A 26,437-nucleotide genomic window follows, 5' to 3' on the forward strand; every position below is an offset into this window, starting at 1 on the left:
AAAGTGTGTGAAAATTGACGGTACAAAAGTGTCCTTTATTTTTTGGGGGGTTTCCTAAGCGAAAACTGGGGATCCCGAGATTCTTATAGCTACTTTCTACTACATATTAAGTGTGGGGACGGGGACGGGGACTTGGGATTGGGTTTTGAAATAATACATACATACATGCAGCCCTGGCTGCCTCCTTCGTTGTTTTTTTTTCCCCCCGATTCCTTAAAACTCTAATAACTGAAGATAATCCTTCCAAGCAGCTAATATCAAGCAAACAAGAAAAATCTTAATGAGAAATATGGACGTACTCGGTTAACAATCAAAGAGAAAAATCAATTAAATTGACAAAAGGGAAGGAATGTTTTGAAAACTAAAGATTAAGTACACTGATAGGAGCTTAAACATAATATACAATATGAGGAAGAGGCCTAGCTCTATGATAGTTACACAGATAATATCGATTAGTACGGAGTAATAGAGCGGATAGATGGCATCCAGATTGCTTCAAGTGAGAGGCTATGACTATGAGCTGTATATATATCGGTATAGCATATATATATAGTTCTATATAAAATATATATAGTATATGCCAGCTATGGTTAGTTATTGCATAATCTACGCCACTGGGATGAGCAGAGAAGTTTGAACTCCACACCTACTTATATCCGCATCAGACAATGTTGATCTCAATCTTGATGAGCAGCCGATCGTCGGCGCAAAAGCCCAGCTGAATGATGTTCGATATGTTGGCGTACTCCAGAAAGCCAAAGCCCCGCGTGCTGATCGCCTCGCGTGGCTTATGGAAGGCCAGGATCTCTGGCTTGGTCATAATGGTGTCGTGCTGCGACAGCGATGCATCCACCGGATGGACCATGCACAGCTTGATGCGCCCCTTAAAGGGCCAGTCCAGATGGTAGTCATTCTCCGACTGCATCAGATGCACATGCAGGCTAAGCACGTGCGGCTTCCGAGGCTGGATGTTGAGGCGAGCACAGAACTTGTAGCCATGCGGCGAGGTATAGCACTCACGCGAGTACTCCAAATTGTTGGCATTGGCACGCAGGCGGGCCACCAGGGCGCCAAGCTGCTCGATGCGCCACACAATGGTACCGTTGCTGTAGCGTGGATCAACCGATGACGACGACGACTGGCGGGCCATGCGCAGCTGCTTTTGCAAGTTCTCCAAGCGTGTCTCCTGCTCGCGAGTCCTTTGCTCCAGCACCACGATGCGCTGGTACATGGTTTGCACAATCTGCTCATCAACGCCCATGCCACCGTTGGCATATTGCTGCGGCGGCGGCAGCTGGCTACCATGACCGTTCTCCAGGGCTCCGCCGCCGCCGCCACTCGTGCTGGGCTTGTGGGGCTGCCAGGTGGCAATGGCCGTCTGCTGGAAGGCCTGCAGCATCAGCTGCATGTGATGTGGCATGTCTGCCTTGAGGTGCTCCTCCAACTGATTCGTTTCGGGCCGACCGACAAAATCGCACTTGATCTTGGCAAAGGGGCATTTCTCCTCTGGCGGATCCTGCGACAGCTGCCGGCGGTACGGACAGCTGGGCAGGTGACGGTGTAGCTCGATGGGCGAGGCCACCACAGAGCAGCCGAGCGGTGAGTTGGGGCATTTGTGTTTCAGCTGCTCGATCTCGCGACGCGTATAGTTGTCCGGGAAGATGTCATGCTCGGCGGACAGGCGTTTGTTGTCCAGCGGACAGCACTGGTTGTTCTTCTGCAGCCAAGCGGTGAGGCAGCTGCGGCAGAAGCGGTGGCCGCACGACGTCAGCACCGGCTCGTTCAGCCAGTCGATGCAAATGGCGCATTCGTAGCGCGAGTCCAGCAGCTCCTCATCCTGCTCCTGATCGTGATCATGATCCTGATCCTGGTCCCCCGATGTATCCGAGGCGGCATACCGATGGTTCTGATTGATGGCCAGTGTCCGGGGGGGTGTGGGCCCAGAGCTGGCACCAGCCAGGGGCGTGGCACTGCTGCTGGCTGCGACGCGAGCGGCGCCAGTCGTTGTATCGTTGCTGTTGTGCTCACCCAGCTCCGACTGCTGGAGGAGAATGTGGTTGTGGGAATGATTGTGCGGCTGGTGCAGCCTGGTCGTCTTTTGGTCCGCTGCCTGGGATCGCTGCATGGCCGCCGCGGGCTCAGTCTCGCTCGTTTGCTAATATTATATATATATATATATATAATCCTAGTTCCAATGGATCATTGCTTTTGTTTTTGTTGCTTTTGCTTTCGTTTCGCTATTGCTCATTGGGGCTCCTCTAGAGATGGGTTGACCACTCCCGATAGTGGCGATATATCGAACTCTAAGCCTCAGCTGGGCCAGCAAGGCCATTGTGCAACACTGGCTGGACGTTGTTCAACACACAAGTGTTCACACTCTACACTTCGATAGGCGGTAAAGGACTTATCAAAGCTTATCAAATGGCAATTAGAAAATGTTCTACTTTAATTTAGTGCTATTTTCCATTTAGACATAGAAAACTATATATCCCAGTACTGCAAGTATGATGAATTTGTATATATTTAATAAGAGATACAAATGCAGAGCACTGGCGGTCAGTGGAAACGCTTTAGCAGCACCGGCTGTGTCGGCTGTGTCTGCATTCCAAGAATTTCGCAGCAGTTTTGCGCCGGCGGCGGAGCATATAAAAGGGGCAATCAGCGCCAAACGTGAAACAGTGCAATCAATAAACTTAATGTGAAGGCTAATCGACAAACACACACACACAACACGACGATGATCAAGAGCAATCTTCCCACGATCTCCCACCTGCAGCTAATGGTGCTGCTGCCGTTCGTGCTCTTGGCAGCCTGGCAACTGCTGTGCGCCTGTCCTGGTGCCGATGCCAAGCACTTGGCCGACCGTCACGGATCGTACGACCCCGCCGCGGAGACCCAAACGCACATCCACGGGCAGACCAGTGACGTTGCCCCCAGCGTTGTACGCCGGAAACGACACTTGTCCGATTGGCTAATAGCACCAAATACACGATGGTGCGGACGCGGTAACCTGGCCAATGGCACCTACAATGACCTGGGTGGCGCCTCCAAGGCGGACAAATGCTGCCGGAAGCATGACCACTGCAAAATGTGGATCGATGGGATGTCGAATCGTTATGACCTCTTCAACTATCGTCCGTATACGCTGTCCCATTGCAGTTGCGATTTGCGCTTCCGCACCTGCCTGAAAATGGCCGGCGACGAGGATGCCAATGCCATTGGCAAACTATTCTTTAATATTGTGCAGACGCAGTGCTTCAGCTTAAAGGCGGAGACGGTATGTGTGAAGCGCGGCGGCACCGGGAAGGAGTCCGATCCCTGTGAGCGTGAGGAAGTGCGCCATAAGGCTTACCTACGCAGCAACAAGCGGTTCTAAAGTGTCCTATTTCAGGTGAGTTTTAAGAACTATTTTTTGGGGAGATATCACTTAGGAAATTGCTTTTTAAAATATAAAATATTTGGGTAAATATTTGCCAGAGAAAAATCGTATTAAAATAACTAGGTTTTTGATTAGTATTTGAGTAATAATTTTCAAATAAATATTCCAAGAATAAAGAATAAATTTGAATCATAATTTTTAGGCTTAAAATTTTTAAATAAATATTATCAGATATTAGTAATATTCTTAAAATTATAAATTATCAGAGCTTATTTAAAGGCATTTTTTAGCGCAAATTAAACTTAAATAAATTGACAATTAGTTCCCTTAATTTTTTTTTTTAACTTGGAAATTCTACAACTTCAAAAAAGGCAGAAAATTTCTTAAAGTTTTAGGAATAACAAGTAAATAAAATAACAGAAACTAAGAAATAATGTTCTCTTATAATATCTTTAAATTAATTCCCTCCGAAATATTAATAAATTTCTTTTTTTTTCAGTTGTCGTTAAACTGGAATATCCCCCCTGGAGGAGTCACCTTGCCCATTTAAGGAGCGACCAAGAAATCGCTAAGCAATGCTGCAATTGAGTTTGAAACTTAATTGAAAGCCATTGGCATTGCGAAACTTTATTCATTAGAGCAAGAGCTGGAGAGGAGAGATATCCGTCTTTGTATTAAGCTATATACTTACTATATATACACACACACACACACACACACCTGAAAGTGCTATTATAATGCCTAGTGGTAGTCGCTACAGTCATCAAATTCTAGTTTAGGCCAAAAGGTTCGAATACATTTACATTATACATATATAGGCTGTCAGAAAACAAAGTTTTGAACAGCTCTGTAGTATGTAGAACATAGTATACCCCTTAGGTACCTAGTAAGCGCTTTGTTAACGTACGTAAACCTAGTCGTAGTCGCAGTTGTAATAAATTAAAGGAATTTCCAAAGAACAAAAAAACATCACGCAGTTTGTGATTAAATTCCCCGTATAATCCGACATTTGGATTCGCCGTGGAATTTCGTACTTTGCCCCTCATCCGCATCCGCCGTATCAGTATCAGCAGCAGCAGCAGCAGCAGCCACAGCTTCCATCGATTCGATCTTATTGTACGTGTGTCGTCTGGGGAGCTTGGGGACTGTGATTGTCGTCGCATTGACGTAGCCGTTGCCCCCGGCGATGACCAGGCGACCCCTGGATTTTGAGTTGCCTCTCAGCACGGCTCACCTCCTCCTCCTCCTCCTCCTCTCTGCTTTAGATGCGTCATGGAAGGATCGAGACTTCCCTGATAGCAATCAGTTGACCTTGATTAAGTGCCAAAATTGAAATACTTTTCGAAACTTGGCAAGGTAAATGGGTCAACAAGTTGAGTTTCAAAGTTTCTACTTGTAAATAGTTGGGTTTTTTTATTCAAATATATATTTATTTGCTTTTAAATGAGCTGGGAAGCAAGAAATAAATCCAAGTAATTACATGTCTATAAAATTCCTACGAAAAACTAGAGATAGAAGTACTAGCTCAAGTGCCCATTGGAACTGAGTAAATAAATCGCTCTGGGAGGTCTAGTTCAGGAATCCGTATCGGTGAAAGCTGACGCAATCAAGTGTATTAATAAATAAATACGTGTATTTATTATTATTATTTGCTGCTATTGATTGTTTATACAGTTTTACAACGACGTTTTGGGGGGCCTGTCTGTTCTGGGGCTTGTGTAAAGTGTAAAATGCGAGTGGACTTCCTCCTCCTGCCATATGGCGTCAATGTCAGCAGTTTGTAATCACGGATTCTCCGAAAGCGCTATGCCATTACGTTGTAATCTGCTATGTGTAAGCGATTTTTCCCCTTTAGATTTTGTTTTTGTAAAAAAAAAAGTTGCTTACAAACGTCATAAAATACTTTCATTACGGAAATATATATATAAACAATAGGAATTGAATAATATTTGCTATGGCAAAAATATATAAATAAATACCCTTATGTTCATATTTATATAAATATATTAGCTATGATCAGAATTTAATAAAAAAAAAAACTTCATATAATTAAAAAATATAACTCGTCCAAACAGGCATTAATTTCAATTTGGAAAACAGTTCTGTTTGTTCGCCCAGAAATCTTATTTTGTATTATAACATCGGGTTTTTTATACTAAAAAAACTTTTGTATTTTTTTTTTAATATTTAAATATAAAAATATCATAACTCGGTTAAGAAAGCATTAAATTCAGTTCGGAAAACAGTTTAGTGTTAGTTTTTATGAAGTTAATAAAGCTGCTTACTTTTTTCGAAATTTTATAAAATTAAAATTTTTGGCAAATTTTTGCAAATTTTAATGATGTAACCCCTTATCAAATTTTGAGAAAATGGCTAAAAATTTCTTTTCCTCCAAACATGGCTAAAACGATTCAGTTTTTGATGCTGATCAAGAATATATATGATTTATAGGGTCGGAAATGGCTCCTTCTGACTAAAATTATAATACCCTGCAAGGGATAATCTTTTGTTCCCAGCAGTTTATCAATTAAAGCTGGCAACATATTAGACAATTTTCTCATTTTCTAAACCTCTTTTATTATATAAATATAAGATTCTGTGGTCTTTCCCCAGACACATTTAATTTTGGATTGTAATTCAAAGGCTTAGAGAGATTCCCTAATCTAATTCCTTCGGGACGAAGCTGGGGCTGTGACCGATTGGGAATGGTTATAGTTCAGGACACATCGCTGACGCCTGTGCTGGTACTGTGCCTGGCGCAAATAGACGCTGGCCAGGCCCTTGACGACCACGAAGGTCAGACCACCCAGCACGATGGCCAGCAGCTTCTTGGTCTCGTAGATGCCGCCGAAGAGCGTCTGGCCGAGGAGACCGGCAATGCTGGGCAGGCTGAGAGCGGCACAAAAGCCGGGCGTAATTCCGCCCAAGTGCTCCGTGGCCTCAACTTCGTCCTGATGCTGCTCCAGCTCCTCAAAGTAGTCATCGTCCAAGGGGGCGCCCGGCAGCGGCTCTCCCATCGCGTTCAACTGCTCCGGTGGCACACTCCTCCGCCGGCGACGTCGCAACCAGTGCACCACAACATCGTCCCAGCGTATGCGGCGAGTCATGAGCAGCAGCATTGGAACGGACGGCAGAAGGATCATCATCAAGATGGGATCTTGCTGCAGCAGCTGCAGGACAATCTCATTGCTGGAGAGCTCGAGCAGGGTGAGTGCTCCGTAGGATACGCCAGAGAAGTAAACGGTGCCCGACATGATGCCCATAAGGACGCTGGGACACAAGCGCTCGTACTCCTTGTCCAGGCGATTTAGAAAAGCATCGAAGCGGCACAGCGGCGGCATTACGACAATGTACTCGGTGCGGCACTGGGTGCATGTCACGGGCACATCCGGTGCCTGCTGCTCCTTCTCATTGATCCATCGGCCAAGGCAGGCCTCGTGCACCCACTTATTGCTGCCCCGGCAGCGGCACGGATGCAGCCAGTCACGACGCGGCTGCTCCTCGTCGGTCATCAGGCAGATCCAGCACATTCGCTCCTCCTCCCCAAGTGGTTCGACACCGCCGAAGAGTCGCCAGCGCCGCTTAGCCATCGAATGGGTTCTGAACTGCCGCCGGCGGAGCATCATCGTGTGTTCTCCCATTCGATTTGGAATGGGCAACTGGAACTTTGGTTTGAGTTCCCAAAAAAAACAAAAACCTACCTAGTGTCCATGTGGCCTGAGAAATTTGTTGGTGTGAAAAAAGGGAAAGGAAAGGAATTTGTGACTGCCACTGCCCCCAGGCCTGCTTCAATTTCAAGTTTAAAGCTGCCAATGGGACTATCTTCTCTTGAGTATTATTCAAATACAAGGGGATCTTTGAGAACTTTTAAAAGGGGGTTTTAAATTATTTATTAATAAAGGTGTTAAAGTATATTTTGTGACATATCTTTTAAGGAACCTTCATTCCCTTAAAAAAAAAAATTAATAGATTTTTAAAAAGAGAAATACATTCTCGCACATTCTCGATTCTTGACTCCTAGGAGTTCTCATTATTTTTTTAATGCCTCTTTTTTTTTTTTGTGGTTTACTTTCGGCGAATGTGGCACATGCCACAAGGAAAACCTGTTGGCCGACCGAGTGAAAATAGGCGAAGGCCAAGTCCAAGATCCAAACTGGATCTGCTGGATGCAAATGTGTGGCAATGGTAACACACACACTCACCTGGCACTTTCCTTCCTTGTGAGAATGGTTCACTCCTGGCTCCTTGTTCAAGGGATTCACTAAGCTAAAGGATTCACAGAACAAAATCACAAACAAAAATTGAACACACACTTTGTGGCCTCAACTTTGGAGATGAAGTACAAGGCATCCGCAAAACCAAGTCCCGAGATAAACTCAGCGCCGGACCGAACCGAAAATAAGCAGAACCTGTCGGCTCGAGAGCAGAAGAACATTTGGCCAGCATCTTAGGACTGAGACTGGGGACAGGCTTTCCATTCCACTTTTCCACTTTGGCAACTTGTGGTACGTACCACTTCGAATTGGGGCATCCAGCACTTGGGGTCTGGCGGGGATCGTCTCGTCGTCTCTCCTGGCAGGTGCCTAGCCTCGGGATGGGAATGGTTAACTGGTAATGGATAATGGCCATGGGGAGGTGCAGCACCAGCAGCAGCAGCAGCAGCAGCAGAAAGCTTCTGTTCTGCCCGATTAGCCGATCATTATCGATTTTACTTGTAATTCAGATTCGGTTAATGCCCAACGAGGATTGCACTCAGCCAAGAATGCATTTATTTTTTTCTAATTTACTTTGTTTTTTTTTTTTATTGGCACTCTTTTTGTGAAATATATTCGAATCTAAGTTAATCTAAAGCAGTGGTGCTTAAAGCCCTGACTTGCTAGTCCCAAGAATTTCTCAAACAAAAGTTTAACGTGTAATATAAACCTCCTCGAAATTCACTTTTATATAAGTATTTTGTCCAGTGCTGCTCTATTATATATATAAGCTGAAAACTGATCGATCCAACGGTTTCTTCAATTCGTCCTGGTAAAACGCTCGCCAAGATTCATACCCTTGATGAGTGTGTAGAGCGAAAATGAGAACTTGGCTATCTGTAAAGATAAATACAATTGCGAATTAGTTGAAAATATTTTTGTTAAATTAATTATTAATTAATTTTCAAATGCAATATATCCAAGTTTTATGCTATTTTCGATCTAAATTCAACTCACACTAAAGTAGGTGGCCAGGTTGATGGGGAACAGCTTCATGGCGGTCAGCGTGATAGGTTGCTGGGCGCGATGCAGGTAGTAGAGCAACATCTTCCGGAAGCGGGCACTCTGACCCAGCCAGCGACACTGAAAGATGGCCAGGGCCAGCTCCTCGTTGTCCAGCTTGAGGGAGGTGGCCTGGTAGCAGCATGGCGCCGTCTGCAGCGTCACCGCCGACAGATAAATGATCGAAGCGATCTTCGTATTGGTATTGGCGAAAATAAAGATATTAATCATTGTGGTGCCCATGATGGCGGCGGTTATGAGGAACTGGACAAAGATGGTGCCCGATATCACGGGCCCAATACAGTCAAGAAGCTTTAGCAGCGTCTGATGATCCACGATGCAGCGCTGCAGCTCCTGGCAGTGCTCCTCCTGCCGCCGCTCATCCGGATAACCATCTGTGGCTTCGTCATTGGCACTCTTACCCAATCGCCGCACCCGCATGGCCAGAAGCCGGACATGGAGACGAACCACATACAGGTAGATCACAGCATAGACATCGTCGCTGGCCTGGTGCAGACACGTCACGTTCATGATGAAGAATTCGATCCAGGCCTGGACGCAGAACTGCAGCTGGGAGCGCTTCCAATCCAGGCCGGGTAGATACAGGGCATACGGGGGCTGACGCAGCAGGAAGGCGCACACGAAAGTCGAGAAGGAATAGAAGCCGTAGCTGAGCTGATAGAACCACACAAGTCTATTGCAGAATTGCACTGCCTCCATAATCATTTGGAACTCCTCGGGCCGCTTGCAGCGACCATCTAGCTCGGCCAGATGATGCTCCGCCCGACGCAACAGATGCAGGTTCCAGGCCAAAGCCACAATCTTGGCAGGCAGAATGACCGCATCGATGGCCACTTGCAGGGACGTCAACACCTGGGTGATCTCCATGCCGCCCATATAACGGTAGCTGATCACAAAGCAGGTGGGCACTAGAAGCAACTGCCAGAGGTACATAAAGGCCGAGAAGCATCGGTAGATGCTTTGCCAGGCGTTGCTCTTGGTGGGCAGGCTGCCATCCGGTGCCTGCATGCCCAAGGCATAGAAGCAGTTGAAGAGGTTCCTAAAGGCCTCACGAGATTCGAGAAGCTCTTCCGGTTTCGGTTTCGGTTCCGGTTCCGGTTTCGACTTGTGACTTGCCTTGGCCATGGCTGAAACACTTTTGAGGACTCTAAATGAACTCAAGAGTCCTTTTATAGCCATGAAGGTAAAGGTAAAACAACAGTTGTTTTATAAAAAATAGTTTTTATTTTCGCATTTTGGTCTCTGAATGATTAAATGAATCGTCAATCGTCAATCGTCAATTGTTAATTGTTAATTGCTAATTTGTACATAACATAAGTCACAAGCAGCATTTGTTATTGCATATTTGTGTGTCTGTCTGCGTGTCTGTCTGTCTGCCTGCCTGCGATCCCTGTCCCCGCCTCCGTGTTAACCCCATAAAAACCCTCTACTTAACCCAAGGCAATTAGGCAGCGAATACAAATAAACACAACTCACTCGAAAGTTGAGAACTCTTGGCGACCACCGCGGTTCCTAATTAATTAATAAATAATGCAGGCAAATGCAGGCAATTAAGCTAAAGTTTAAGTTAAGGGCAAAGGTAAAAGTGAGGGTGGAGCATGGAGCGTTAAGGTAAACTGTGAGGGCGGTATTTGCTTTGCTTCTTGGTTTACCCTTGGTTTTTCTTTTGATTTTCTATTTCTGGTGAGCATAAACAACAATTTGTCTAAATTATAGTTATTAATTGGTAATTATATGCATGAGGGCTGCTTTAAAATAAAATGAATATATTCATAATGTATATGTACCGCCAGAGTCGAGGGAAGCCTTTGTGCTTGCAGATTACACAGATTAGCCGGGGGTTACCACAAGACCCTGGAGAAGCTTTAAGGTGTTCCCAAGGCTATTAATATATTGAATTAAATCAGCTTTGGATGAACAAGTTTGGTATATAAATTAAAATTCCAGAAAAATATAAACAAATTTAATGTGGGAACCCCTTTACAATCTCTAAGGATTTGCCGAACACTCCGGAAATATACATGAATGCTTGTACATATATCAGGGCTGCCAGGGAAATCGCTATAAACTTAAATCGTATTTGAATTTGAAAAACTTGAATATGATTTATCAAAAAGTTCAGGACAAATAAGAATATAAATCAAGAGAAAAAGTACGATATATCGGGGTTTTTTTTTTTTTTTAAATGTCGCTTATTTTAAACTATAGATATTATCGAAAAAAAAAAATGTATTTAAATTATTTATATATTTTTTTTTGATTATAGGAGGGGTTCAATATATTAAACAGAATATCGCAATATTAAAAAATCGATTTTTATATCAACTTTCGCTTTAGTTATCGATATAGTGTCGATATATCAATATTTTCCGTAATTTTTAGGGCAAATGTATACAATTTTTGTGGCTTGCTTTTTAAAGTGATTTCAATTTCACAGCGATTTCTGGGGCATCCTTGCAGATTCACACAATATATATGTAATGCAGGTTACATAATAAGCATTTAAATAGCAGTATATATGTATTTATGTATATGTAAAGTTATCAATTTCATCGCCATTATATCATTATCCATAGCTATATTCATTTATTATTTTGTGGATAAAAAAAAAACAGCAGCAATATGCTTTGTTATATGTATTTTTTTTGCATATAATAGCGAGAGGGGAAAGTGTTTCTTCTCGTTATATATGATGTATATATCCATTATAAGTAGTTGTAAATCGATCGAGTTATATGCTGTTATTCAATTCAGAGCTAGTGGTTGGGTTAACGCTTCTATATCTCTATATATATATACCGATCTATATCTATATATGTGTATGCTAGGTGTCTATAAATATATAGTATATATAAGTATATATAAACATTTTGTCAGACTTAAAAATGGAGCTTTCGTGGAGCTGGCGTGTGTCTTGATTTGGGATGTGGTGTCCTCGGAATTACTAAGTATTATTTAAATATAATTATCATAACTTATAACTATTATTATTATTATTGTTGTTGTTGTTGTTGTTGTTGTTGCTGAATGGCTTTGCTAGCTGGCTGCACTTGATCTCTTTCGGAATCTGACTCGGAATGGGATAATGAGGAGGGGGTTATATATTAGCTATAAGTTGGTTGAGTGTCGCGTGAGGTTCTGGAATCTGGCATTAGGCAAAACTAGTGAAGTCTTCAATCTACGGTTAAGGCAAATCGCACAAGTTTGGGAGCGTTTGGGGTGGCATTATATAGGGTTATATATATATATATATATATATATATATTATATGTTTATATCTTGTGTGTGGTTTTGCGCAGGGGGTGCTTTTGAAAATTTTCTTGATTTTAAGAAGATGTATATCAAGAGGAAAAGTCCGATTAAGACTAAAAATATGGCGCTCAATATAGTAAACTAAAATAAATTTTCAATTTTAACTTTAATGTATAAATATTCTTTCAAATATTGTATTTTTGTATTTTTAAATTTCTAAAATTATCGAAATGAATCTTTAAATATTGATATTAACAAAGAATATTTATATTTCCCATCATATTTATTAATTATATCTTCTCAAGATCTAGATAATTTCCAAAAACCCAACCCCTGCGCTCTAGGTTTTCCTGTCTATTGTCTAATCTTTACACAATATAAGCTAATATTAACATTGAATTTATAAATATATATATATATATATAAGTATATATATTATAATATACATATATTTATATATTTATATATAGATATTTCTTGACTACTCTCTTATGTACAGGCCTTATGCTCGCTTTGATTTCGCTTCATATCCTACAAGATTCAATATATATCCAATATATATCCAATATATATATATATTTATATATATGTATGTAAACTGTAACTGGAATTCCTTTTTGCTGGATTTGTTGAGGTAAAACGCGTGCTCCTTGTTGATCCTGCGCTCAAAATGTATACCCAATGCTCTTGGGTTTCTCTGTTTCTCAGTTGCCGCCCAGCTTTATGTTTCGATTCTTGCTGCGTTTGGTTTGGATTCTCTTTGGGAGAAGCTTCAGCCTCTTATATTTAGAGGGAAACTTAGCTCTCTAGCAATTTCTCTTCAAGCTTCAAGCAGATTCTTCTTTGCCATCTCGCTCTCTTTCGCTTTCACTTGCTCTCTCCCTGCTGCTGCTGCTGCCGCTGCTGCTCCCTCACAATCGGTACTCATAGTGGGCCGAGCGGGATCGTCGTGCTCCCGAGTACCAGCGATAGGGTACACGCTGCTGGTGCAGCGTTAGACCCACAGCTGCTCCCAGCTGCCCACCGCCGCTGCCAACGTCCGCTCCCGGACTTCGCGCCAACTGCAGGGTCAGCGCCAGACGCGCCTGCTAGGAGGAAGAGGCCGATGGCGATGGTGTGCTGCCACTGGAGGCCTGCCGCTGCCTTCGTTGCTGCTGCTGATTGTGCTGCTGCGGCAGTTGCATGGTCGGTGCTGTCATCCGGCGACCCAAACAGGGCAACAGATTGGCATCCAGATAGGCCTCCGGGCTGAAGCGCACGCGACTGTGCTGGGAACCAATGGAACCCTCTTTGGCACTCAAATAGGAGCTATCATCGCTGGTCAACGAATCCGGTGGCGTGGGATTAGTGGGTGTACCCTGCTGCGACGAGGTGGACCCATTCCCAGCGCCATTGTACTTCTTTAGGGAGCTGCGCAACTTGGATTGGCCCGAGCTGACGACGGCAAGTGGCGGTGGCAATGAGGAAACCATGGAGCCGCCTACCGGCTGCTGCTGCTGCTGTTGTTGTTGTTGCTGTTGGTACCCACCGCCGCCCAGCTGCAGGGCATGCTGCTCAAAGGGCAGGCTAGCTGGCCTCGTCACCGCCGCCGTGGCGTACTTGCTCTTGGTCATCGGCAGGGGACTGTGAATTAGGCGATTCAGCAGCTTGGGCGAGCCCGCATACAATTCCTGTTTCGTGGGCATTGGGACCTGTTCCCCCCGCTCCCCCCTCTCGTAGTCCGCATTCAGGTTGAGGTTGTTGTAGTCATAGCAGAGCAACTCCTCGTGCTCCAGCAGCACATTCGAGTTGTTGGACACTGTCGAGGGGGTACGCCGGTGCCCGGCAGCGCTTACACCCATCTGAGGGACACGTGGCGGTGGTGTCCGGGTCTGGGCTTGAACGGGCAGAGAACCCGGGCAGGTTGAGGGCGGCGCAGGCACGGGCAAAGGTACCACTGGCGCCTCGTACTGATAGTCATAATAGTCCGGAAGCCGATGATTGTAGTCGTAGGAGTAATCCGGATACGACTTGCAGTCACGCTCGTAGCTGTAGTTCAGCTCCGGCCGGTAGGGGAAGTAGTTGGAGCCTGCAAGGGAGGCGTATAATGTAAGGATTACTTGGTAAGGAGATGACCTGAATTACTTACCAAAGTAACCATTCCTGTAGTTACCACCATCGTTTGAGTAACTCGGTCCGTTTCTTAGGTAATCCGCTGGCGCGTACAATGGCGGCGGACCAATGCCACCGCCCACCCGGAACTCCTCAAAGACATCCGCCTGCTGAGGTGGATTGTTCGAGGTGTTGGAGCTACCGAAATTGTTGCTATTGCTCAGCTTGCGGCGGGGCGATGGTGTGGGTGGCTGAGTTCCGGCATAGATGCCGCCCAGTCCAGTGGCCTCCGCCAGGGCAGATTGAAGCGGCTGCTGCTGCTGCTGCTGCTGCTGCTGCTGCTGATGTTGCGTGTGTTGGAGCTGCAGCTGAAGCTGCTTCTCCTGCTGCTGCTGTTGGTGCATTTGATGCTGCGGCGTCCGCTGCACGGGCGTGTAGTAAGGCTGACTGCCACCGATGCGACGGGCCAGGGATGTGGGCTGTGACTTGCTAACCACTGCTGTTTCGATGCCACCAAATCTGGAGCAATTGAAGAGACGAATGAATCTTCATTTCTATAAATCTGCAAAGGCTAACAACTCACCTCGCCTGGCTGGCCAGCTTTCGGGGCGTGCTCTCCCTGTTATCCTGTAGCAATTGTGCATCCACCTCCAGCAATTCCAAAGTCTGCTCTTGCATCCTATGCTTTGGTTCCTCCTCTGCCGCCTGTGCATCCCCAGCTGATGCTGCTGCTGCTGCTGCTTGTATTGCTGCCGCCGCCTTGGGAGCCGCCTTCAGAGCGGGCACCTCGCTGAGGAGAGTGGGATGCACGGGCGATACATTCGACATCCGGACATCATAGCCAGCTGCCACGCCCGCCAGCAGGGAGGCCATGTTGTACAGCAGCAGCTCGATCACCGAGAGCTTCGGCTTGCGGGCTGCATCACCCGCGTAGAGCGTCGGCAGGGGCACATTGCTGGTAAAGCGGCTGAGTAGGTAAGGCGATGGCGACATGATTGGCATATTGGTGGCTCCCGGTCGCCAGTCATCCATCTTGTTGCTACTTCCTCCTGTTCCTGATTTGTGTATAAATGTGGGCGGCATTCCGTAGGGCGGACACACGAGACACGAGATTGAGTTGCGAAAAACAAAGCTAAAACTCGGACTTGAAAAGCCCGGAACTGGGTGGAGGTTTGGATGGGTCGAGTGGGTGGCTCCCTTTGGGGGCATTGTCAAGTAGTTTGTGGAGTAGTAACCGCAGGCAATACCAGGTTTTAGCCACCGCATACCAGGACCAGAAAGTCAAAGTCTTGAGTCGGTCCGAAGGGGGAATTAATTTAAGAAGCACAGAGAAGAAAATTTATACATTTAAATTAATTCTTTCATTTTTTCTTCTTTTTTATTTTAATTTTAAAAATAATCACTAGTTCGTCTCTGTGCTTCTCTGGTGTATTTTTTGTGTGGGGGAACAATCAAAACTGGTCAGCAGATTCTTTTTAGTTTTGTTTTTTATTGTCGGATATCTCCTTTTTCTCGTCTAGTTCGTTTTTTTTTCTTTTGGTTTGGCCCAAAATAAAATATAATTTGAAAATACATGAATATACAAAGTTAATATATTGAAATCGAGACGCGTAAAATAAACAAATCGTACAAAATGAATATATATATATATATATAGAAGTATATATATAAATTTCCATAAAAATAATACAAAAACAAAAAAAAATGTATAATTATTTCTTTTTCTTCTCACTTTTTTTTTTTTTTTGTTTTTCATCAACATTATTGTTTTTGATCACAGGTGTTTTTTTTAGTATTCTTTTCTTTTCTTATTATTTTTTTTTTGTGTATGTTTTGTTGTAAAAGAAATCATAAATAAATTAATTGGAAAACCCGATTTGCAGACTAATAATAATATGTAAATAAAACTGTAATCAAAATACCAAAGGAAGTCGCATTGCAAAATTAAATAAAAATAATTTTGAAAAGCAAAAAAAACAGGAGGGGCATAGGAGTTCTCCCATAAAAACTATATAGAACTTAGTTCAACTAAGATGTGGGGAAGGTTGGGTTCCCCCTTAGATATATATGTATATATAGCAATAGAGCCATTACGGTTGACTTAAGGTTAATCCAATCATTACAGATTTTACGGTTTATGGTTTATGGTTTATGTTTTATGTTTTATGGTTTAGTTGAATATCTTGCCATCGGCCCATGCACTTGTGTGTCGTGTCTACGTATAGAAGCAGCATTAGTTTATCCGCACAATCTCTCCTCCAATGATGTTCCCTAATGGAACTCTCTGCATCCCCCGCCTTGCCTTCATTAGGAACAATTCTTCGGTTACAAGAAGGAGGAAAGGGGTGGATAGGAGGAAGGTAAGGAAGGCCTTAAAAAGGGGTAACGTAACCCTCTGCTTTCGCTCTGGCTTAGTCCTTGGGGTTTTAATATAAAACAATGAGCTAAAGAAGAGACTCCACCAACTCCATCAGCACCTTTCCAGTTGCTCGCAGGACTGCGTTTGTGGCTTTTTGCCCTTGCGCTTCATCGAGCGACTACTACTGCTCCCCAGATCAGTCTGGTAGGGATCAATGGCACTGAATTCAGAGCCACCGACGCCGCCGCCGGCATCCAACTGGTTGTGTTCCGCCAGCTTGCTGTACTTTTTCCGAGAGCGCGAAAAGAGGCTCAGCAGAGATCGGAAGCGGCTGGAGCTTGCCGAGTGATGCTCATGCTGGAGATGGTAATGCTGCTGCTGCTGCTGGTGCTGGTGAGGTTGCAACTGTCCCTCGACTGGCGCCTCAACGGACTTGGATTTGGTGATGTGCTTGGGACGCTGCTTCCTTTGGTTCTTGCTCTGCTGACGCTGCTCCTCGGCCAGCAGATGCTCCTTCATCTTGATCACATCCGGGTGAGGCTGGACATCGAGCATTCGTCTTGTGGTTAATATAGAGTTCTCCTGCATCTGATAACCGCCGCCGCCACCGCCGCTGCTGTTGCCATTCACCGTTGCCTCACCAGCGCCAGCCTGAAGAACTTCGCCACCGGAGGAGGCTGTGCAAGCGCTGGACGAGGATAATGAGGATGGCGAGGCAGAGCGATAGGTGGCAAAGCTAATGGAGGCACTGGATGTATACTGCAGCTCCGATCTGCTGGCAACCGTAGCTGTGGGCGAGACAATGCCGGTTGGCTCCTCGAAGCTGACGCTTTGGAAGGTCACCGAGCTCTTGCGCGACGTTGTTGAATTTTGTCTCATTTGACTGGAGTCCAGCGATTGTTCCGCCTCGCCAGAGTCATCGTCGTCGTCGTCGTCTTGGTCTTGGTCGTCCTCCTCCTCCTCCTGCCTGGTAAAGAAGCAATGTCGCGGAAACTGTGATCCCGAAGCATTGCGCTGAAAGCGACCTGTTGCCTCTTCGTCAAAGCCAAGGCCATCCCTTTGGGGGGGAGTCGTCAGCAGTGTGCTGGAGTTGTACATGGTTAGGTCGCCACTGGACTTGGAGTTCACACGCTCGCTGCTGGCAATGATTTTCTTAATCACATCTCTATAAAAGGCATGGTCATAGGTGTTGTTATCCTCCGATGCCATCAGTTGGGTGGGCAGAGCCAAACTATTGCTGCTGGCCGGCGGTGGCGGATGTTGGCAACTGTCCAGCGAATGTTTCTTGCGTCCAACGGCAGGACTGTTGCCCAGACTGCCACCGAAACGTGTCACTGCCGAGGAGGCAGTGGCTGTGGCCGAGCCAGAGGAGTTCCCAGACTTGAGAAAGTGAAAACAGCCAGTGGGCGCCGTCACGGTGTCCGTTTCGGAGCTATCATCGGATACCAAATAGAGATTCGGCGGCTGATATGGACTGGGGGTAAGATCTAGTCCGTACTCCTGGCTTCGGGCACGATGGTACATTGTTCTGCTGGTGCTGGTAAGGCTGCTGTTGTGGTTGGTCTTGCTCTGGCCATTGGACAGGGAGGTGTTCGAGTGGGAAGTGGGTTTGTTGTTGTTAGTCTGACTGTTGTTATTGTGGCTGCTATTGCTAGTAGTTGTATTGTTATTATTATTTATATTAATATTAAGATTATGATTATTATTATTCTGGCTGTTGTTGTTGTTGACGGAGTTGCTATTGTTGTTGTTGTTGTGGTTGCTTGTAATGGCATTGGTGGTGGTAATGGCCTTACAATTACCAATATTGCTGTTGGGTTGTCGCGTTAGAAAATAGGGTATACCTGGATATACTCCTCCTCCTCCTCCGCCTCCGCCTCCTCCTCCGTTAGCACCCGCTATCGCTATTGCTCCCGCTCCTATCCCATTGCTATTGCCTGGCGGTGGAGTCAACGAGGCCACCTGCACTTGAAGCTGCTGCTGCTGCTGCTTGCTCTTGTCCAGATTCGGTGCACTCTTGCTGAACGAGGAGTGAGTGGAACTCTGGGCGGGCCACTCTGGTTGCCCGCCACCGCCCAGTTGCGAGGGCAGAAGCGATCGTTCACGCTGATGCATAGTAGAAGGGCCCCAGGTCTTGCCCTTGTGCCCATCGGTAACTATTTGTATTCCATTTAATATTATGAGACCCCGAGGAGATATAAAACCAAAACGAAATAAAAGACAAAAAAGAAACGGAAACGAAAATAATCAATCAAAACAGAAGAAGAACAAAATCATAGACGTAAAATAGAAGTGAGAACTAAGCCAAAAATAAGCATCAAGTTTAAAATAATCGTACTGATTACGGGGGTGGCCTGATGATGAGGTATTCCTGGGACTAATCTCTGGTCTAATCTAATCTCTAAGCTGTTTTTTCTGTGTGTTAATTAGGGTTTCAATATTCAAAATATATAGGGAATTATATAGAAAATGTCGAGAAATATATTTCTACTCCAAATATTAGCATATCATTTCTACATTTTCTATATAATTCCTTATAAATTTTGGCTATTGGAACTCGAGTTACCACAAAAAAATAAGGTATATAATTAACAAGAAGTCGAAAAATGACTTTTTCCGAATATATATTGGTCTTATATCTTAAAAAGCAAATCGAAATGTGTAATACCCTTGCTGTTTGGCCATTGGATCCTGGCATTGAATCAAAAATCGATCCTAACTCAGCCAAAAATGCATTAATTTTAGTTTGGAAAGCTGTTCAATGTTAGTTTTTTCTAGGTTAACAAAGATATATACTCGCTTTCTAGTGCTGATCAAAAATATATATGATTTATAGGTTTGGAAATAAAGTCAAGAGAACCCTTCCTTAAATGAACATTTAACATTATTTTTATATGATTTTTTTTGGACAAATCAAAGCCTAAAAATATCATAACTAAGTCAAAAATGCATTAAATTCTATTTAGAAAACGTTTCTATGTTAGTTTTTTCTAGATTAACAAATCTGCATACTAAATTTTACATTTTAAGAAATCTCAATTTTTTATAATTTTTAGGAATTTTAATGATGTAACCCCTTATCGAATTTTGCAAAAAAAAAAATTGAAAATTTTTGATTTATTTGCAAGATGGCTAGAAAGACGCGCCTGTTGATGCTCATCAAGAATATATATGATTTATGGGGTCGGAAATAATTCCTTCATTGCTTTGCAAGCTTTTGACTGAAATTATAGTAACCTATCTGCAAGGATAGGATATATACCTTTCTCACATTAGATATCTTTACATTATCCATAATATTCCCTTAATTATTCATTAACCCAACTCAAAATCAAACTACAGCTAATTCCCAGCTAATCAGTATCTTTGGGGGGGACTTAAACCCAGATGTAGACAAAGAAATATATAGCTACTCACGTGCCACGATGCGTAAGCCAGAGAATGAGGGTGAACCCGGCTGCTCCGCCTTGTCGCGTACAGCCGTTATGGTGTGCCGGAATCCCGTCGGCAGTGATATCTGCAGCGGTTTGTACTGCAGAGTTGTTTTAGGAAAATGTTTTTCATAGAACAAAACGAACCATTTGCCTTACCTTTTTGCCCTTTTTGGGCCGGCGTTTTGTTGGCACCGGCTGCATCATGACCAGCTCCCGTTCAATAAGCACCATTTCGCGTTCCCGCAAATGCTGTTCCTGGATCTTAAGGAGGGTAGCCTTTTCGCGCTGCTCGTTCTGCACGCGCAGCAGCTGCTCCTCCTTGTTGCGCAGTTCCTAAGGGAACGAAGAACATAAGGGGGTTTTAGTTAAAGTTTTAAAATGCTAACTAGAAACGAGGAACAAGGAACTAAGAGTTAGGAACTAGGAACTAGGAGCTAGGAACCATGCAGCATGTGTGGGCTTAAGTGGGGCGTGGCCAGCCACAAAAACTGGATAACTTAGGGCAAACGAAACGTAACGTAAAAACACGGCAAAAAAGGAACTTAACGAAACTCAATGGAACTCAACTCAACGAAAAAGGCGGGCAGAGAGCGAGATTTAGACCTGTTGGACGCGCTTACCTCTTCGATGGTTTGGAAACGCTTAACGTCGTTTGATATATTTTACAAAAGTAATTTTTGGTTTTATTTTGGTTGTTTTTTTTTTTTGGAGAAAAAGTATAAACCAAATTATTAGAATTTCATCAACAAACGACGGGGGGGAAAACAGAGACAGAGAGAGAGAGTAATGGACAAAGAAAAACTCAAGAGCGGCCTAGGGCCAACCAAGAAAACGATCTAGAAACGAGAAATCGATCTAGGAAGAGTCGAAAGCGATGCTCACCTTTTCTTTTTCGCGCAAATCATGCAGCACCTCGGCGATCTCCTTTTTCCAGCACTCTTGCATATAGTGGAAGGACTCTTGCGGCGTTAGGGTAAACTTGGAGCGGGCAATGCTCTCCAGCTGCTTGAGTATCTCCTTGAAACCAGGTCGCTTGTGTGGATCTGTCTGCCAGCAGCCTAAAGATTAAACAAAAAACAATTAAATATAAAGAAGCAGGAGAAGGAGGAAGAGGAAGAGCAGGAGGAAGAGCAGGAGAACTCACTTTTCATGAGGGCTCCCCAGGTTTCGGGGCATGTTTTTGGTATGGGCAAGGTCAGCGTGTTGACAGCCACGCCATAGGCCACGGACAGCGGATCGAAGCCCTTGTAGGGCGTCTCGCCCGTTATCAGCTCCCAAAGCAGCACTCCATAGCTCCAAACATCCGAGGATCTGGCGCGGAATACAAAAAACCCAGATTAAAATGAGAGTTTCTTTCAAGGGAGGATCATCTTACTTGGAGTAGGTGCTAACGCTTATCACCTCGGGCGGCATCCAGGCATATGTGCCGGCAGCGCTCATCCGCTGCGTATTGTACATCTCCCTGGCCAGGCCAAAGTCCGTGATCTTGAGCGTCTTCTGCTGCAAATGATTGCCCTCGATGGCCTCGTATATCAAAACATTTGAAGACTTGAGGTCGCGATGTATAATCGACATAGGCGCCTCATTGTGCAGATAATTCATGCCCCTGGCTATCTGGATGGCCCAGTTGACCAGCACATCGGGCGGTATCTTTCCGGCCAGAATCCGATTGAGACTGCCACCCCGGGCATACTCCATGACCAGGCAAAGCTTCGTCTTGAGACAGACGCCGCGCAAAGCGGCTATATTCTCATGCTTGAGCGCCCAGAAGAGCTTTGCCTCCTGGAGCACATTGTCGCGCATCCGCTGCATATCATCCTCGCCCGTTTGATGGGCAATCTTGATGGCCACCTCCTCGCCGTCATAGAAGCCGCGATGCACCTTGCAAAAGCCACCCGAGCCGATAACCTCCTTGATGTCCAGTTCCTCGTACTCGATCTCATGCGGCTGGATATCGCCAATGGCGGAGGGAACATTGAGCTGCAGGGGATCGGCATCCGTAACAAAGTCCCTGGGAAAGACACCAACCTGTGGGGGGAGAATGATTTCAATTGAGTTTTTGAGTCATTAAGTGGAGCACAAGACTCCAACGCGCCCTCCTTACCTTGTCTCCGATCTTGCCCGTCCACCAGCCAACATCGCCGGAGACCTCGCTGTCCGTGGATAGCACAACAACGATCTGGCCCCGGCGCAGAGTCAGCTCATCCTCGCCCTGTGCCTCGTAGTCGTACAGGGCAGTCCATAGGCTGCCATCGCCCACCTGCGGCTCGGCATCCTCCAGTTCCGCCTGGAGTTGCTGCTGATGCTGGTGTTGCTGCAGCTGCTGCTCCTCGCTGATGGGTAGCATGGCACCGCTAGTCCAGATCCTGGCCTGATCCGTTGATGGATGGCTGCATCAAAGGCCCACCACCACACACGGCGACATGGAAACGCGCCCGTCTTTGTTGTGATTATTGCTTCTCTGTGTGTGTTTGCGGTTATCTCTGCGGGAAGGGAGGAAGGTGAAGATGAGCACAACAGCCTTTGCAAATGTAAAACAACAACAATTTCAATGCTAACAGGACTTTTTCAGGACATTCGCATTTTTCCTTCTTATTTTTCACAACACAACAACAAGCACACAATCAGACAAATACGAACACAAAACGCACACACACACACAAGCCTACGCCAGCGTGACCGCCCAGGACAGAACGAAAATATACCATTTATCCCTTCAAAAAGATACTATAATTTCAAATATACCACTAAAATACCATCAAAAATGACAGTTAAAACGCCGGAAAAACCAGTTCCAGCTCGGTCAGTGTTGCCAGACTTATTGTTCGTGAGCAATCAGCGTTGCCAGATTTTCTTGTTCATAGGAATACATAGGTGAATTGGTCCAATTGGGAAAAATAAACAATATAAATGTTTAAAAAATTCCAAAATTTTAACAAAATTAAGGGTTTGCTTTAAAAATTAAATTAAAATCAACTACTAATTTTTACTAATTTTATTAATAATTTTTTGTCTATAAATAAACGAAAATTAAAGGATTGCTTTAAAAATTAAATTAACAACAACAACAATTACTCTTATTAATATTATTATAAATCATTTATGTTCTATTTATATAAAAAATAAAAAAATATTTTAAATATTATAATATTAATATTATATATTAATATTTATATAAGAGAAAAAATAATATTTTAAATATTAAATTAATTAAATATTATTTTTTCTCTTATATAAATAGATTAATTCTTTTAATATGAAATCTTAATATTAAAAAAAACAAAAAATTCAACATTTTATTTTATCGTTTTATTTACAAAAAGCAATGATTAGTTTAACAATAATATGAGAATATTTATCAAACAAAACCTCTTTTGGGTAGGAGAAGCCCCTCCCTTAGCGATTGATGGATCCAGGCAGAGTTTAGCACTTTGCCAGCACTCAGCCTTGGGTGGTCCAGCAGCCACTGCTCCAGGTGATCTTGATCCAGGTCTGAGGACGACATGCAGTTGAAGCCTAGACTGAGCTTCGGATCCATGGCGTCGGCCAACTTGCCACCGTTTTGTAGAAACAGAATCTTGGCCAAGCGATCGGCTTGCTGCGGCTCATAAAACTCGGCATACAGGTGCCGAAACAGATTGAGACTCCTCTTTCCGCCCAGCAGCTGATCCTCTAAAGCATCCAGCTCCAAAGCCAGCGCCTCCTCCCCTCCGGTCACTTTGTCCATGTCCAGCAGCAGTTCCTGCAACTCCTCAATGTCCGCAATATCCTTGTCATAGCTATCCCCGTACCTGTCAAAGCACTCGGCCAGCTCCCGCTGCAGTGGCTCGGTGGCCGCCATTAAATCCTTGGGCCGCAGCTCCAGCTCCTGCTTGCGACAGATCCTCAGCAGCCAGTCCATGTGCACAATGTCACAGGTGCGTGGCTGCTGCAAGACAAGCCGCTTGACCAGGAATGTCTCGTCGCCGGCTATGCAAAAGCATTTGGGATCATTGGGCAGGGGATTCTCAACAATGCAGCCACCATTCTGAACGGCCAGCTCCTGCAGCTGCAGCTTGCTTTGACGCCCAGCCGAGCCGCTTAAAATGCAAAAGCTGAGGCCATCGAATAGCTTTGTGGTGCTGGAACTGGTGGGATCTAGGACACAGCGCTTCTCGTAGACGGCCAGTCCCAAGCGGCTACGCTCCGACGGAGTCATTCGCAGACGTTTTCGCTTTGTGGTCAAGTCCTCCAGACGCAGCTGCCGCTTATTTAGCTTCTTGATGGCCAAGGAACCCTGGGAATAAGACAATTATAAGAAGATATATCTGAATATCTGAATATATCTATGAATATCTTTATTTACCTCGCACAGATCGTTGAACTCCTTGAGGGTCATGCACTCGCTCCAGGGCTTGTCATCGCGTTTCAATTCGATACGCGGAAAGTGCAACGATTTGCGGGTGAAGAAAGCAGAATTCGGTGCCAAATCGGCCGCTTTCACTTGCAAAATAATCGAGTTTTGTGGCTCGATCCATAGATCAGGACATCCTGTCCTATCGTTTGCCTTGTAGTGATACCACAACGGTGGCGGCTCCTTGATCACATCATGCCAATGAGGCTTTAAAGTGTGATTCAAAACCCCCCGCTGTTGTGTATTATTTGTGACGCAGCCAATGCTAAAGACCTCATGGCGATGGGAGGAGCTGCTGTCAGTTGATCCGGGCTGAAGGACGCCCAGCAAGAAGGATTCAATAAAAGTGCGCTTGCGGTTGTAAAAGCCGCCAATAATCAAGACATCAAACTCGGTAATAAGGCCTTTGATGTACTGTAAAAATAGTTAAGATATAAAGAAAAACCCCCATTATTAACGGTGCTACTCACATCGGCCTTATCCTTGTACCAGCCACCACCCAAACGCACTCCCGGCTGATAGACAGATCCCTGCTTCTTCAGCACAATTCCCTCGGCATTCGAGTCGAGGGCCTGCTGAAAGAGCTCATTGAACTCCTCCACCGAGCCAATCTTGCGGCCTCGCATCAATTGCAAAACGCCACGCTGCTCCACCAGCAGCTTTTGTAGCTTGTACGAGCGCTGGATGTAGGTAAGATCGAGAAGACTCTGGCCATTGAAATACAACAGATCGTAGACCACAAAGCAGGGCTGCCAGCTGCCGTCAGGCTTCAAACTCTTAACATCCGTATTCTCGCCCTTCTCACGGAAACGCTGCTGGACAGTGTCCCACACCATCATCTCGCCATCCAGGATGATGGACTGCAGACCCAGGGGCAGCAGACCCCTTAGCTTGGGCGTGAGGGTGCCAACACGGTCGTAGCTATCACCAAAATTGCGGGTATAATCGACGCCGTTTCGCGAGATGTACATGAAGCGGCCGCGATCAATGTGCAGCTGGAAGCGTTCGCCATCCATCTTGGTCTCCAGATAGAGCACATCCGATTGCATTAGCTCCTGGATGTCGCCCGGGAAGCGTTCGCATAGCATGGGACGGATTTGATGAAACGGACGGATGACGGCATTCAGATTGACGGCCTTGAAGTTGTCCTTGGAGGTGCTGCTACTGCTGCTGGCATCCAGGTCAGTAGGATTGTCCGCCAGCAGATTGCAAACATGGCCCAGATCCGAGCAGCGTTGGTATATATCCTGCGCCTTGGGATGCAGCACACCAAATATTTTCTGCTCGCCAATGCCCAGGCCCAGACTCTTTAGCAGCAGCCTTATTAGCCACTTTTGCTCCTCCGGCGAGGCCTGCTGCGTGAACTTGATGAGCTCCTGCTCCTTAACTGGGAATAGACCAGGTCAGTCTTTAGCCAAGCTTTGACATAACACCCTCTACCTGTTGTGTCCTCGTTGGCAATGGTGTCCAGCATTTCGTGAATGTGCTTGAGCCGCAGATTGCTGGGGGGATTGAAGCAGCGCGGCTTGAGGACAGCATAGACCACATCGCCATAGTCCCTGTATATGTTGCCACTGCGGTGCTGCAGCATTATGGCATCGCTGGCTAACGGGAGTTGAAGCAAGCTGAATTATAACGTAACATTTGCCACCCGGTTAACTCACAGTCCTTGGCCAGCTGAAGCACCCGTATGTAGAGCCTGCCCAGCGCCGTGATCTGTAGTCCATAGTTGTCCCGCCCGGTGTCCGCACTGGGTAGCAGCAGGCGCAGCACAGAGTAGAAGCTGCTGGCTCCGGTCTCCACCTGGTCGTGGGCCAAGCCGGTTTCCTTGCGAAAGGATTCGCGATGCCGGCAAAAGGACTCGTAGTAGCTCTTCAGCACGTCCTCCTTGTTGGCAACCTTTTTGGTGGCCTTTAGCTTCTCGAACAGGTCACAGATGTCCCGGAACTTGATTGTGCTGGCTATATCCACGCTCATTTTGGCGTAATTTAAGGAATTATTATTTCACAACTGAATTTTGTTTTGGGAAATACAATAGGGATGACACATCGGCAAATATATAGCTTAAAAGGGAGGATATCGGCACATCGATATAATAACAATCCCTGTGGCTAGGTAATCGATAGATAAAGCGCTTCGCAACCCTGGTCACGGGTGACACATATCGATAAAACAAGTAGCTATCGTGTTCAATAAAGGTGCTCCACAATAAAATAGCAGATAAAAAAGAAAACATTTAATTAATTTACTTAA

General features: G+C 45.2%; 7 protein-coding genes across 7 annotated transcripts; 1 reads left to right on the top strand and 6 right to left on the bottom strand.

Annotated features, from left to right (window-relative positions):
- Positions 1-14: 14 nt before the first annotated feature.
- On the bottom strand, positions 15-2,269 carry Traf6 (TNF-receptor-associated factor 6). The gene has a single exon (XM_017179879.3). The coding sequence runs from the start codon at positions 2,123-2,125 to the stop codon at positions 662-664; it is 1,464 nt and encodes a 487-aa protein (XP_017035368.1). The 5' UTR covers positions 2,126-2,269; the 3' UTR covers positions 15-661.
- A 329-nt stretch (positions 2,270-2,598) lies between these two features.
- On the top strand, positions 2,599-4,346 carry GIIIspla2 (Phospholipase A2 group III). Its single transcript, XM_017179907.3, has 2 exons — positions 2,599-3,391; positions 3,879-4,346. Exon 1 carries the CDS (start codon positions 2,738-2,740, stop codon positions 3,374-3,376), a length of 639 nt encoding a protein of 212 aa, XP_017035396.1. The 5' UTR covers positions 2,599-2,737; the 3' UTR covers positions 3,377-3,391; positions 3,879-4,346.
- Positions 4,347-5,946: 1,600 nt separating this feature from the next.
- Positions 5,947-7,158, bottom strand: LOC108083794 (E3 ubiquitin-protein ligase MARCHF5). Its single transcript, XM_017179721.3, has one exon. It carries the CDS (start codon positions 7,018-7,020, stop codon positions 6,043-6,045), a length of 978 nt encoding a protein of 325 aa, XP_017035210.1. The 5' UTR covers positions 7,021-7,158; the 3' UTR covers positions 5,947-6,042.
- Positions 7,159-8,391: 1,233 nt separating this feature from the next.
- On the bottom strand, positions 8,392-9,834 carry Or7a (Odorant receptor 7a). Its single transcript, XM_017179700.1, has 2 exons — positions 8,590-9,834; positions 8,392-8,469 (listed from the first exon to the last, which is right to left on the bottom strand). The coding sequence occupies exons 1-2, from the start codon at positions 9,832-9,834 to the stop codon at positions 8,392-8,394; spliced, it is 1,323 nt and encodes a 440-aa protein (XP_017035189.1).
- A 2,545-nt stretch (positions 9,835-12,379) lies between these two features.
- Positions 12,380-15,359, bottom strand: LOC138929067 (probable serine/threonine-protein kinase yakA). The gene is made up of 3 exons (XM_070287948.1): positions 14,582-15,359; positions 14,036-14,517; positions 12,380-13,975 (listed from the first exon to the last, which is right to left on the bottom strand). Exons 1-3 carry the CDS (start codon positions 15,262-15,264, stop codon positions 12,996-12,998), a joined length of 2,145 nt encoding a protein of 714 aa, XP_070144049.1. The 5' UTR covers positions 15,265-15,359; the 3' UTR covers positions 12,380-12,995.
- Positions 15,360-15,467: 108 nt separating this feature from the next.
- slpr (slipper) lies at positions 15,468-22,467 on the bottom strand. The gene is made up of 8 exons (XM_017179815.3): positions 22,351-22,467; positions 21,896-22,274; positions 21,167-21,819; positions 20,936-21,102; positions 20,674-20,849; positions 19,948-20,124; positions 19,775-19,889; positions 15,468-18,513 (listed from the first exon to the last, which is right to left on the bottom strand). Exons 2-8 carry the CDS (start codon positions 22,136-22,138, stop codon positions 16,469-16,471), a joined length of 3,576 nt encoding a protein of 1,191 aa, XP_017035304.1. The 5' UTR covers positions 22,139-22,274; positions 22,351-22,467; the 3' UTR covers positions 15,468-16,468.
- A 631-nt stretch (positions 22,468-23,098) lies between these two features.
- Positions 23,099-26,247, bottom strand: DNAlig4 (DNA ligase 4). The gene is made up of 5 exons (XM_017179898.3): positions 25,849-26,247; positions 25,625-25,789; positions 24,655-25,571; positions 24,137-24,598; positions 23,099-24,067 (listed from the first exon to the last, which is right to left on the bottom strand). Exons 1-5 carry the CDS (start codon positions 26,159-26,161, stop codon positions 23,150-23,152), a joined length of 2,775 nt encoding a protein of 924 aa, XP_017035387.1. The 5' UTR covers positions 26,162-26,247; the 3' UTR covers positions 23,099-23,149.
- Between the last annotated feature and the right edge of the window lie 190 nt (positions 26,248-26,437).

This window comes from Drosophila kikkawai, chromosome X, assembly GCF_030179895.1.
Source record: "Drosophila kikkawai strain 14028-0561.14 chromosome X, DkikHiC1v2, whole genome shotgun sequence".
Taxonomy (NCBI): Eukaryota; Metazoa; Arthropoda; class Insecta; order Diptera; family Drosophilidae; genus Drosophila; species Drosophila kikkawai.

Coding starts and splice junctions, on each gene's coding strand:
- Traf6 (XM_017179879.3), bottom strand. CDS start 2,125: ATGCAGCGATCCCAGGCAGCGGACCAAAAGACGACCAGGCTGCACCAG.
- GIIIspla2 (XM_017179907.3), top strand. CDS start 2,738: ATGATCAAGAGCAATCTTCCCACGATCTCCCACCTGCAGCTAATGGTG.
- LOC108083794 (XM_017179721.3), bottom strand. CDS start 7,020: ATGGGAGAACACACGATGATGCTCCGCCGGCGGCAGTTCAGAACCCAT.
- Or7a (XM_017179700.1), bottom strand. CDS start 9,834: ATGGCTATAAAAGGACTCTTGAGTTCATTTAGAGTCCTCAAAAGTGTT. Junction 8,470..8,589: donor ACCTGGCCACCTACTTTAGT/GTGAGTTGAATT, acceptor TTATCTTTACAG/ATAGCCAAGTTCTCATTTTC.
- LOC138929067 (XM_070287948.1), bottom strand. CDS start 15,264: ATGCGGTGGCTAAAACCTGGTATTGCCTGCGGTTACTACTCCACAAAC. Junction 14,518..14,581: donor AAGCTGGCCAGCCAGGCGAG/GTGAGTTGTTAG, acceptor CAATTGCTCCAG/ATTTGGTGGCATCGAAACAG. Junction 13,976..14,035: donor CTACAGGAATGGTTACTTTG/GTAAGTAATTCA, acceptor CCTCCCTTGCAG/GCTCCAACTACTTCCCCTAC.
- slpr (XM_017179815.3), bottom strand. CDS start 22,138: ATGCTACCCATCAGCGAGGAGCAGCAGCTGCAGCAACACCAGCATCAG. Junction 21,103..21,166: donor AGCGTTAGCACCTACTCCAA/GTAAGATGATCC, acceptor ATTCCGCGCCAG/ATCCTCGGATGTTTGGAGCT. Junction 20,125..20,673: donor ATTTGCGCGAAAAAGAAAAG/GTGAGCATCGCT, acceptor TCGTTCCCTTAG/GAACTGCGCAACAAGGAGGA.
- DNAlig4 (XM_017179898.3), bottom strand. CDS start 26,161: ATGAGCGTGGATATAGCCAGCACAATCAAGTTCCGGGACATCTGTGAC. Junction 25,790..25,848: donor GCTTCAGCTGGCCAAGGACT/GTGAGTTAACCG, acceptor AACTCCCGTTAG/CCAGCGATGCCATAATGCTG. Junction 24,599..24,654: donor GGTACAAGGATAAGGCCGAT/GTGAGTAGCACC, acceptor CTATTTTTACAG/TACATCAAAGGCCTTATTAC.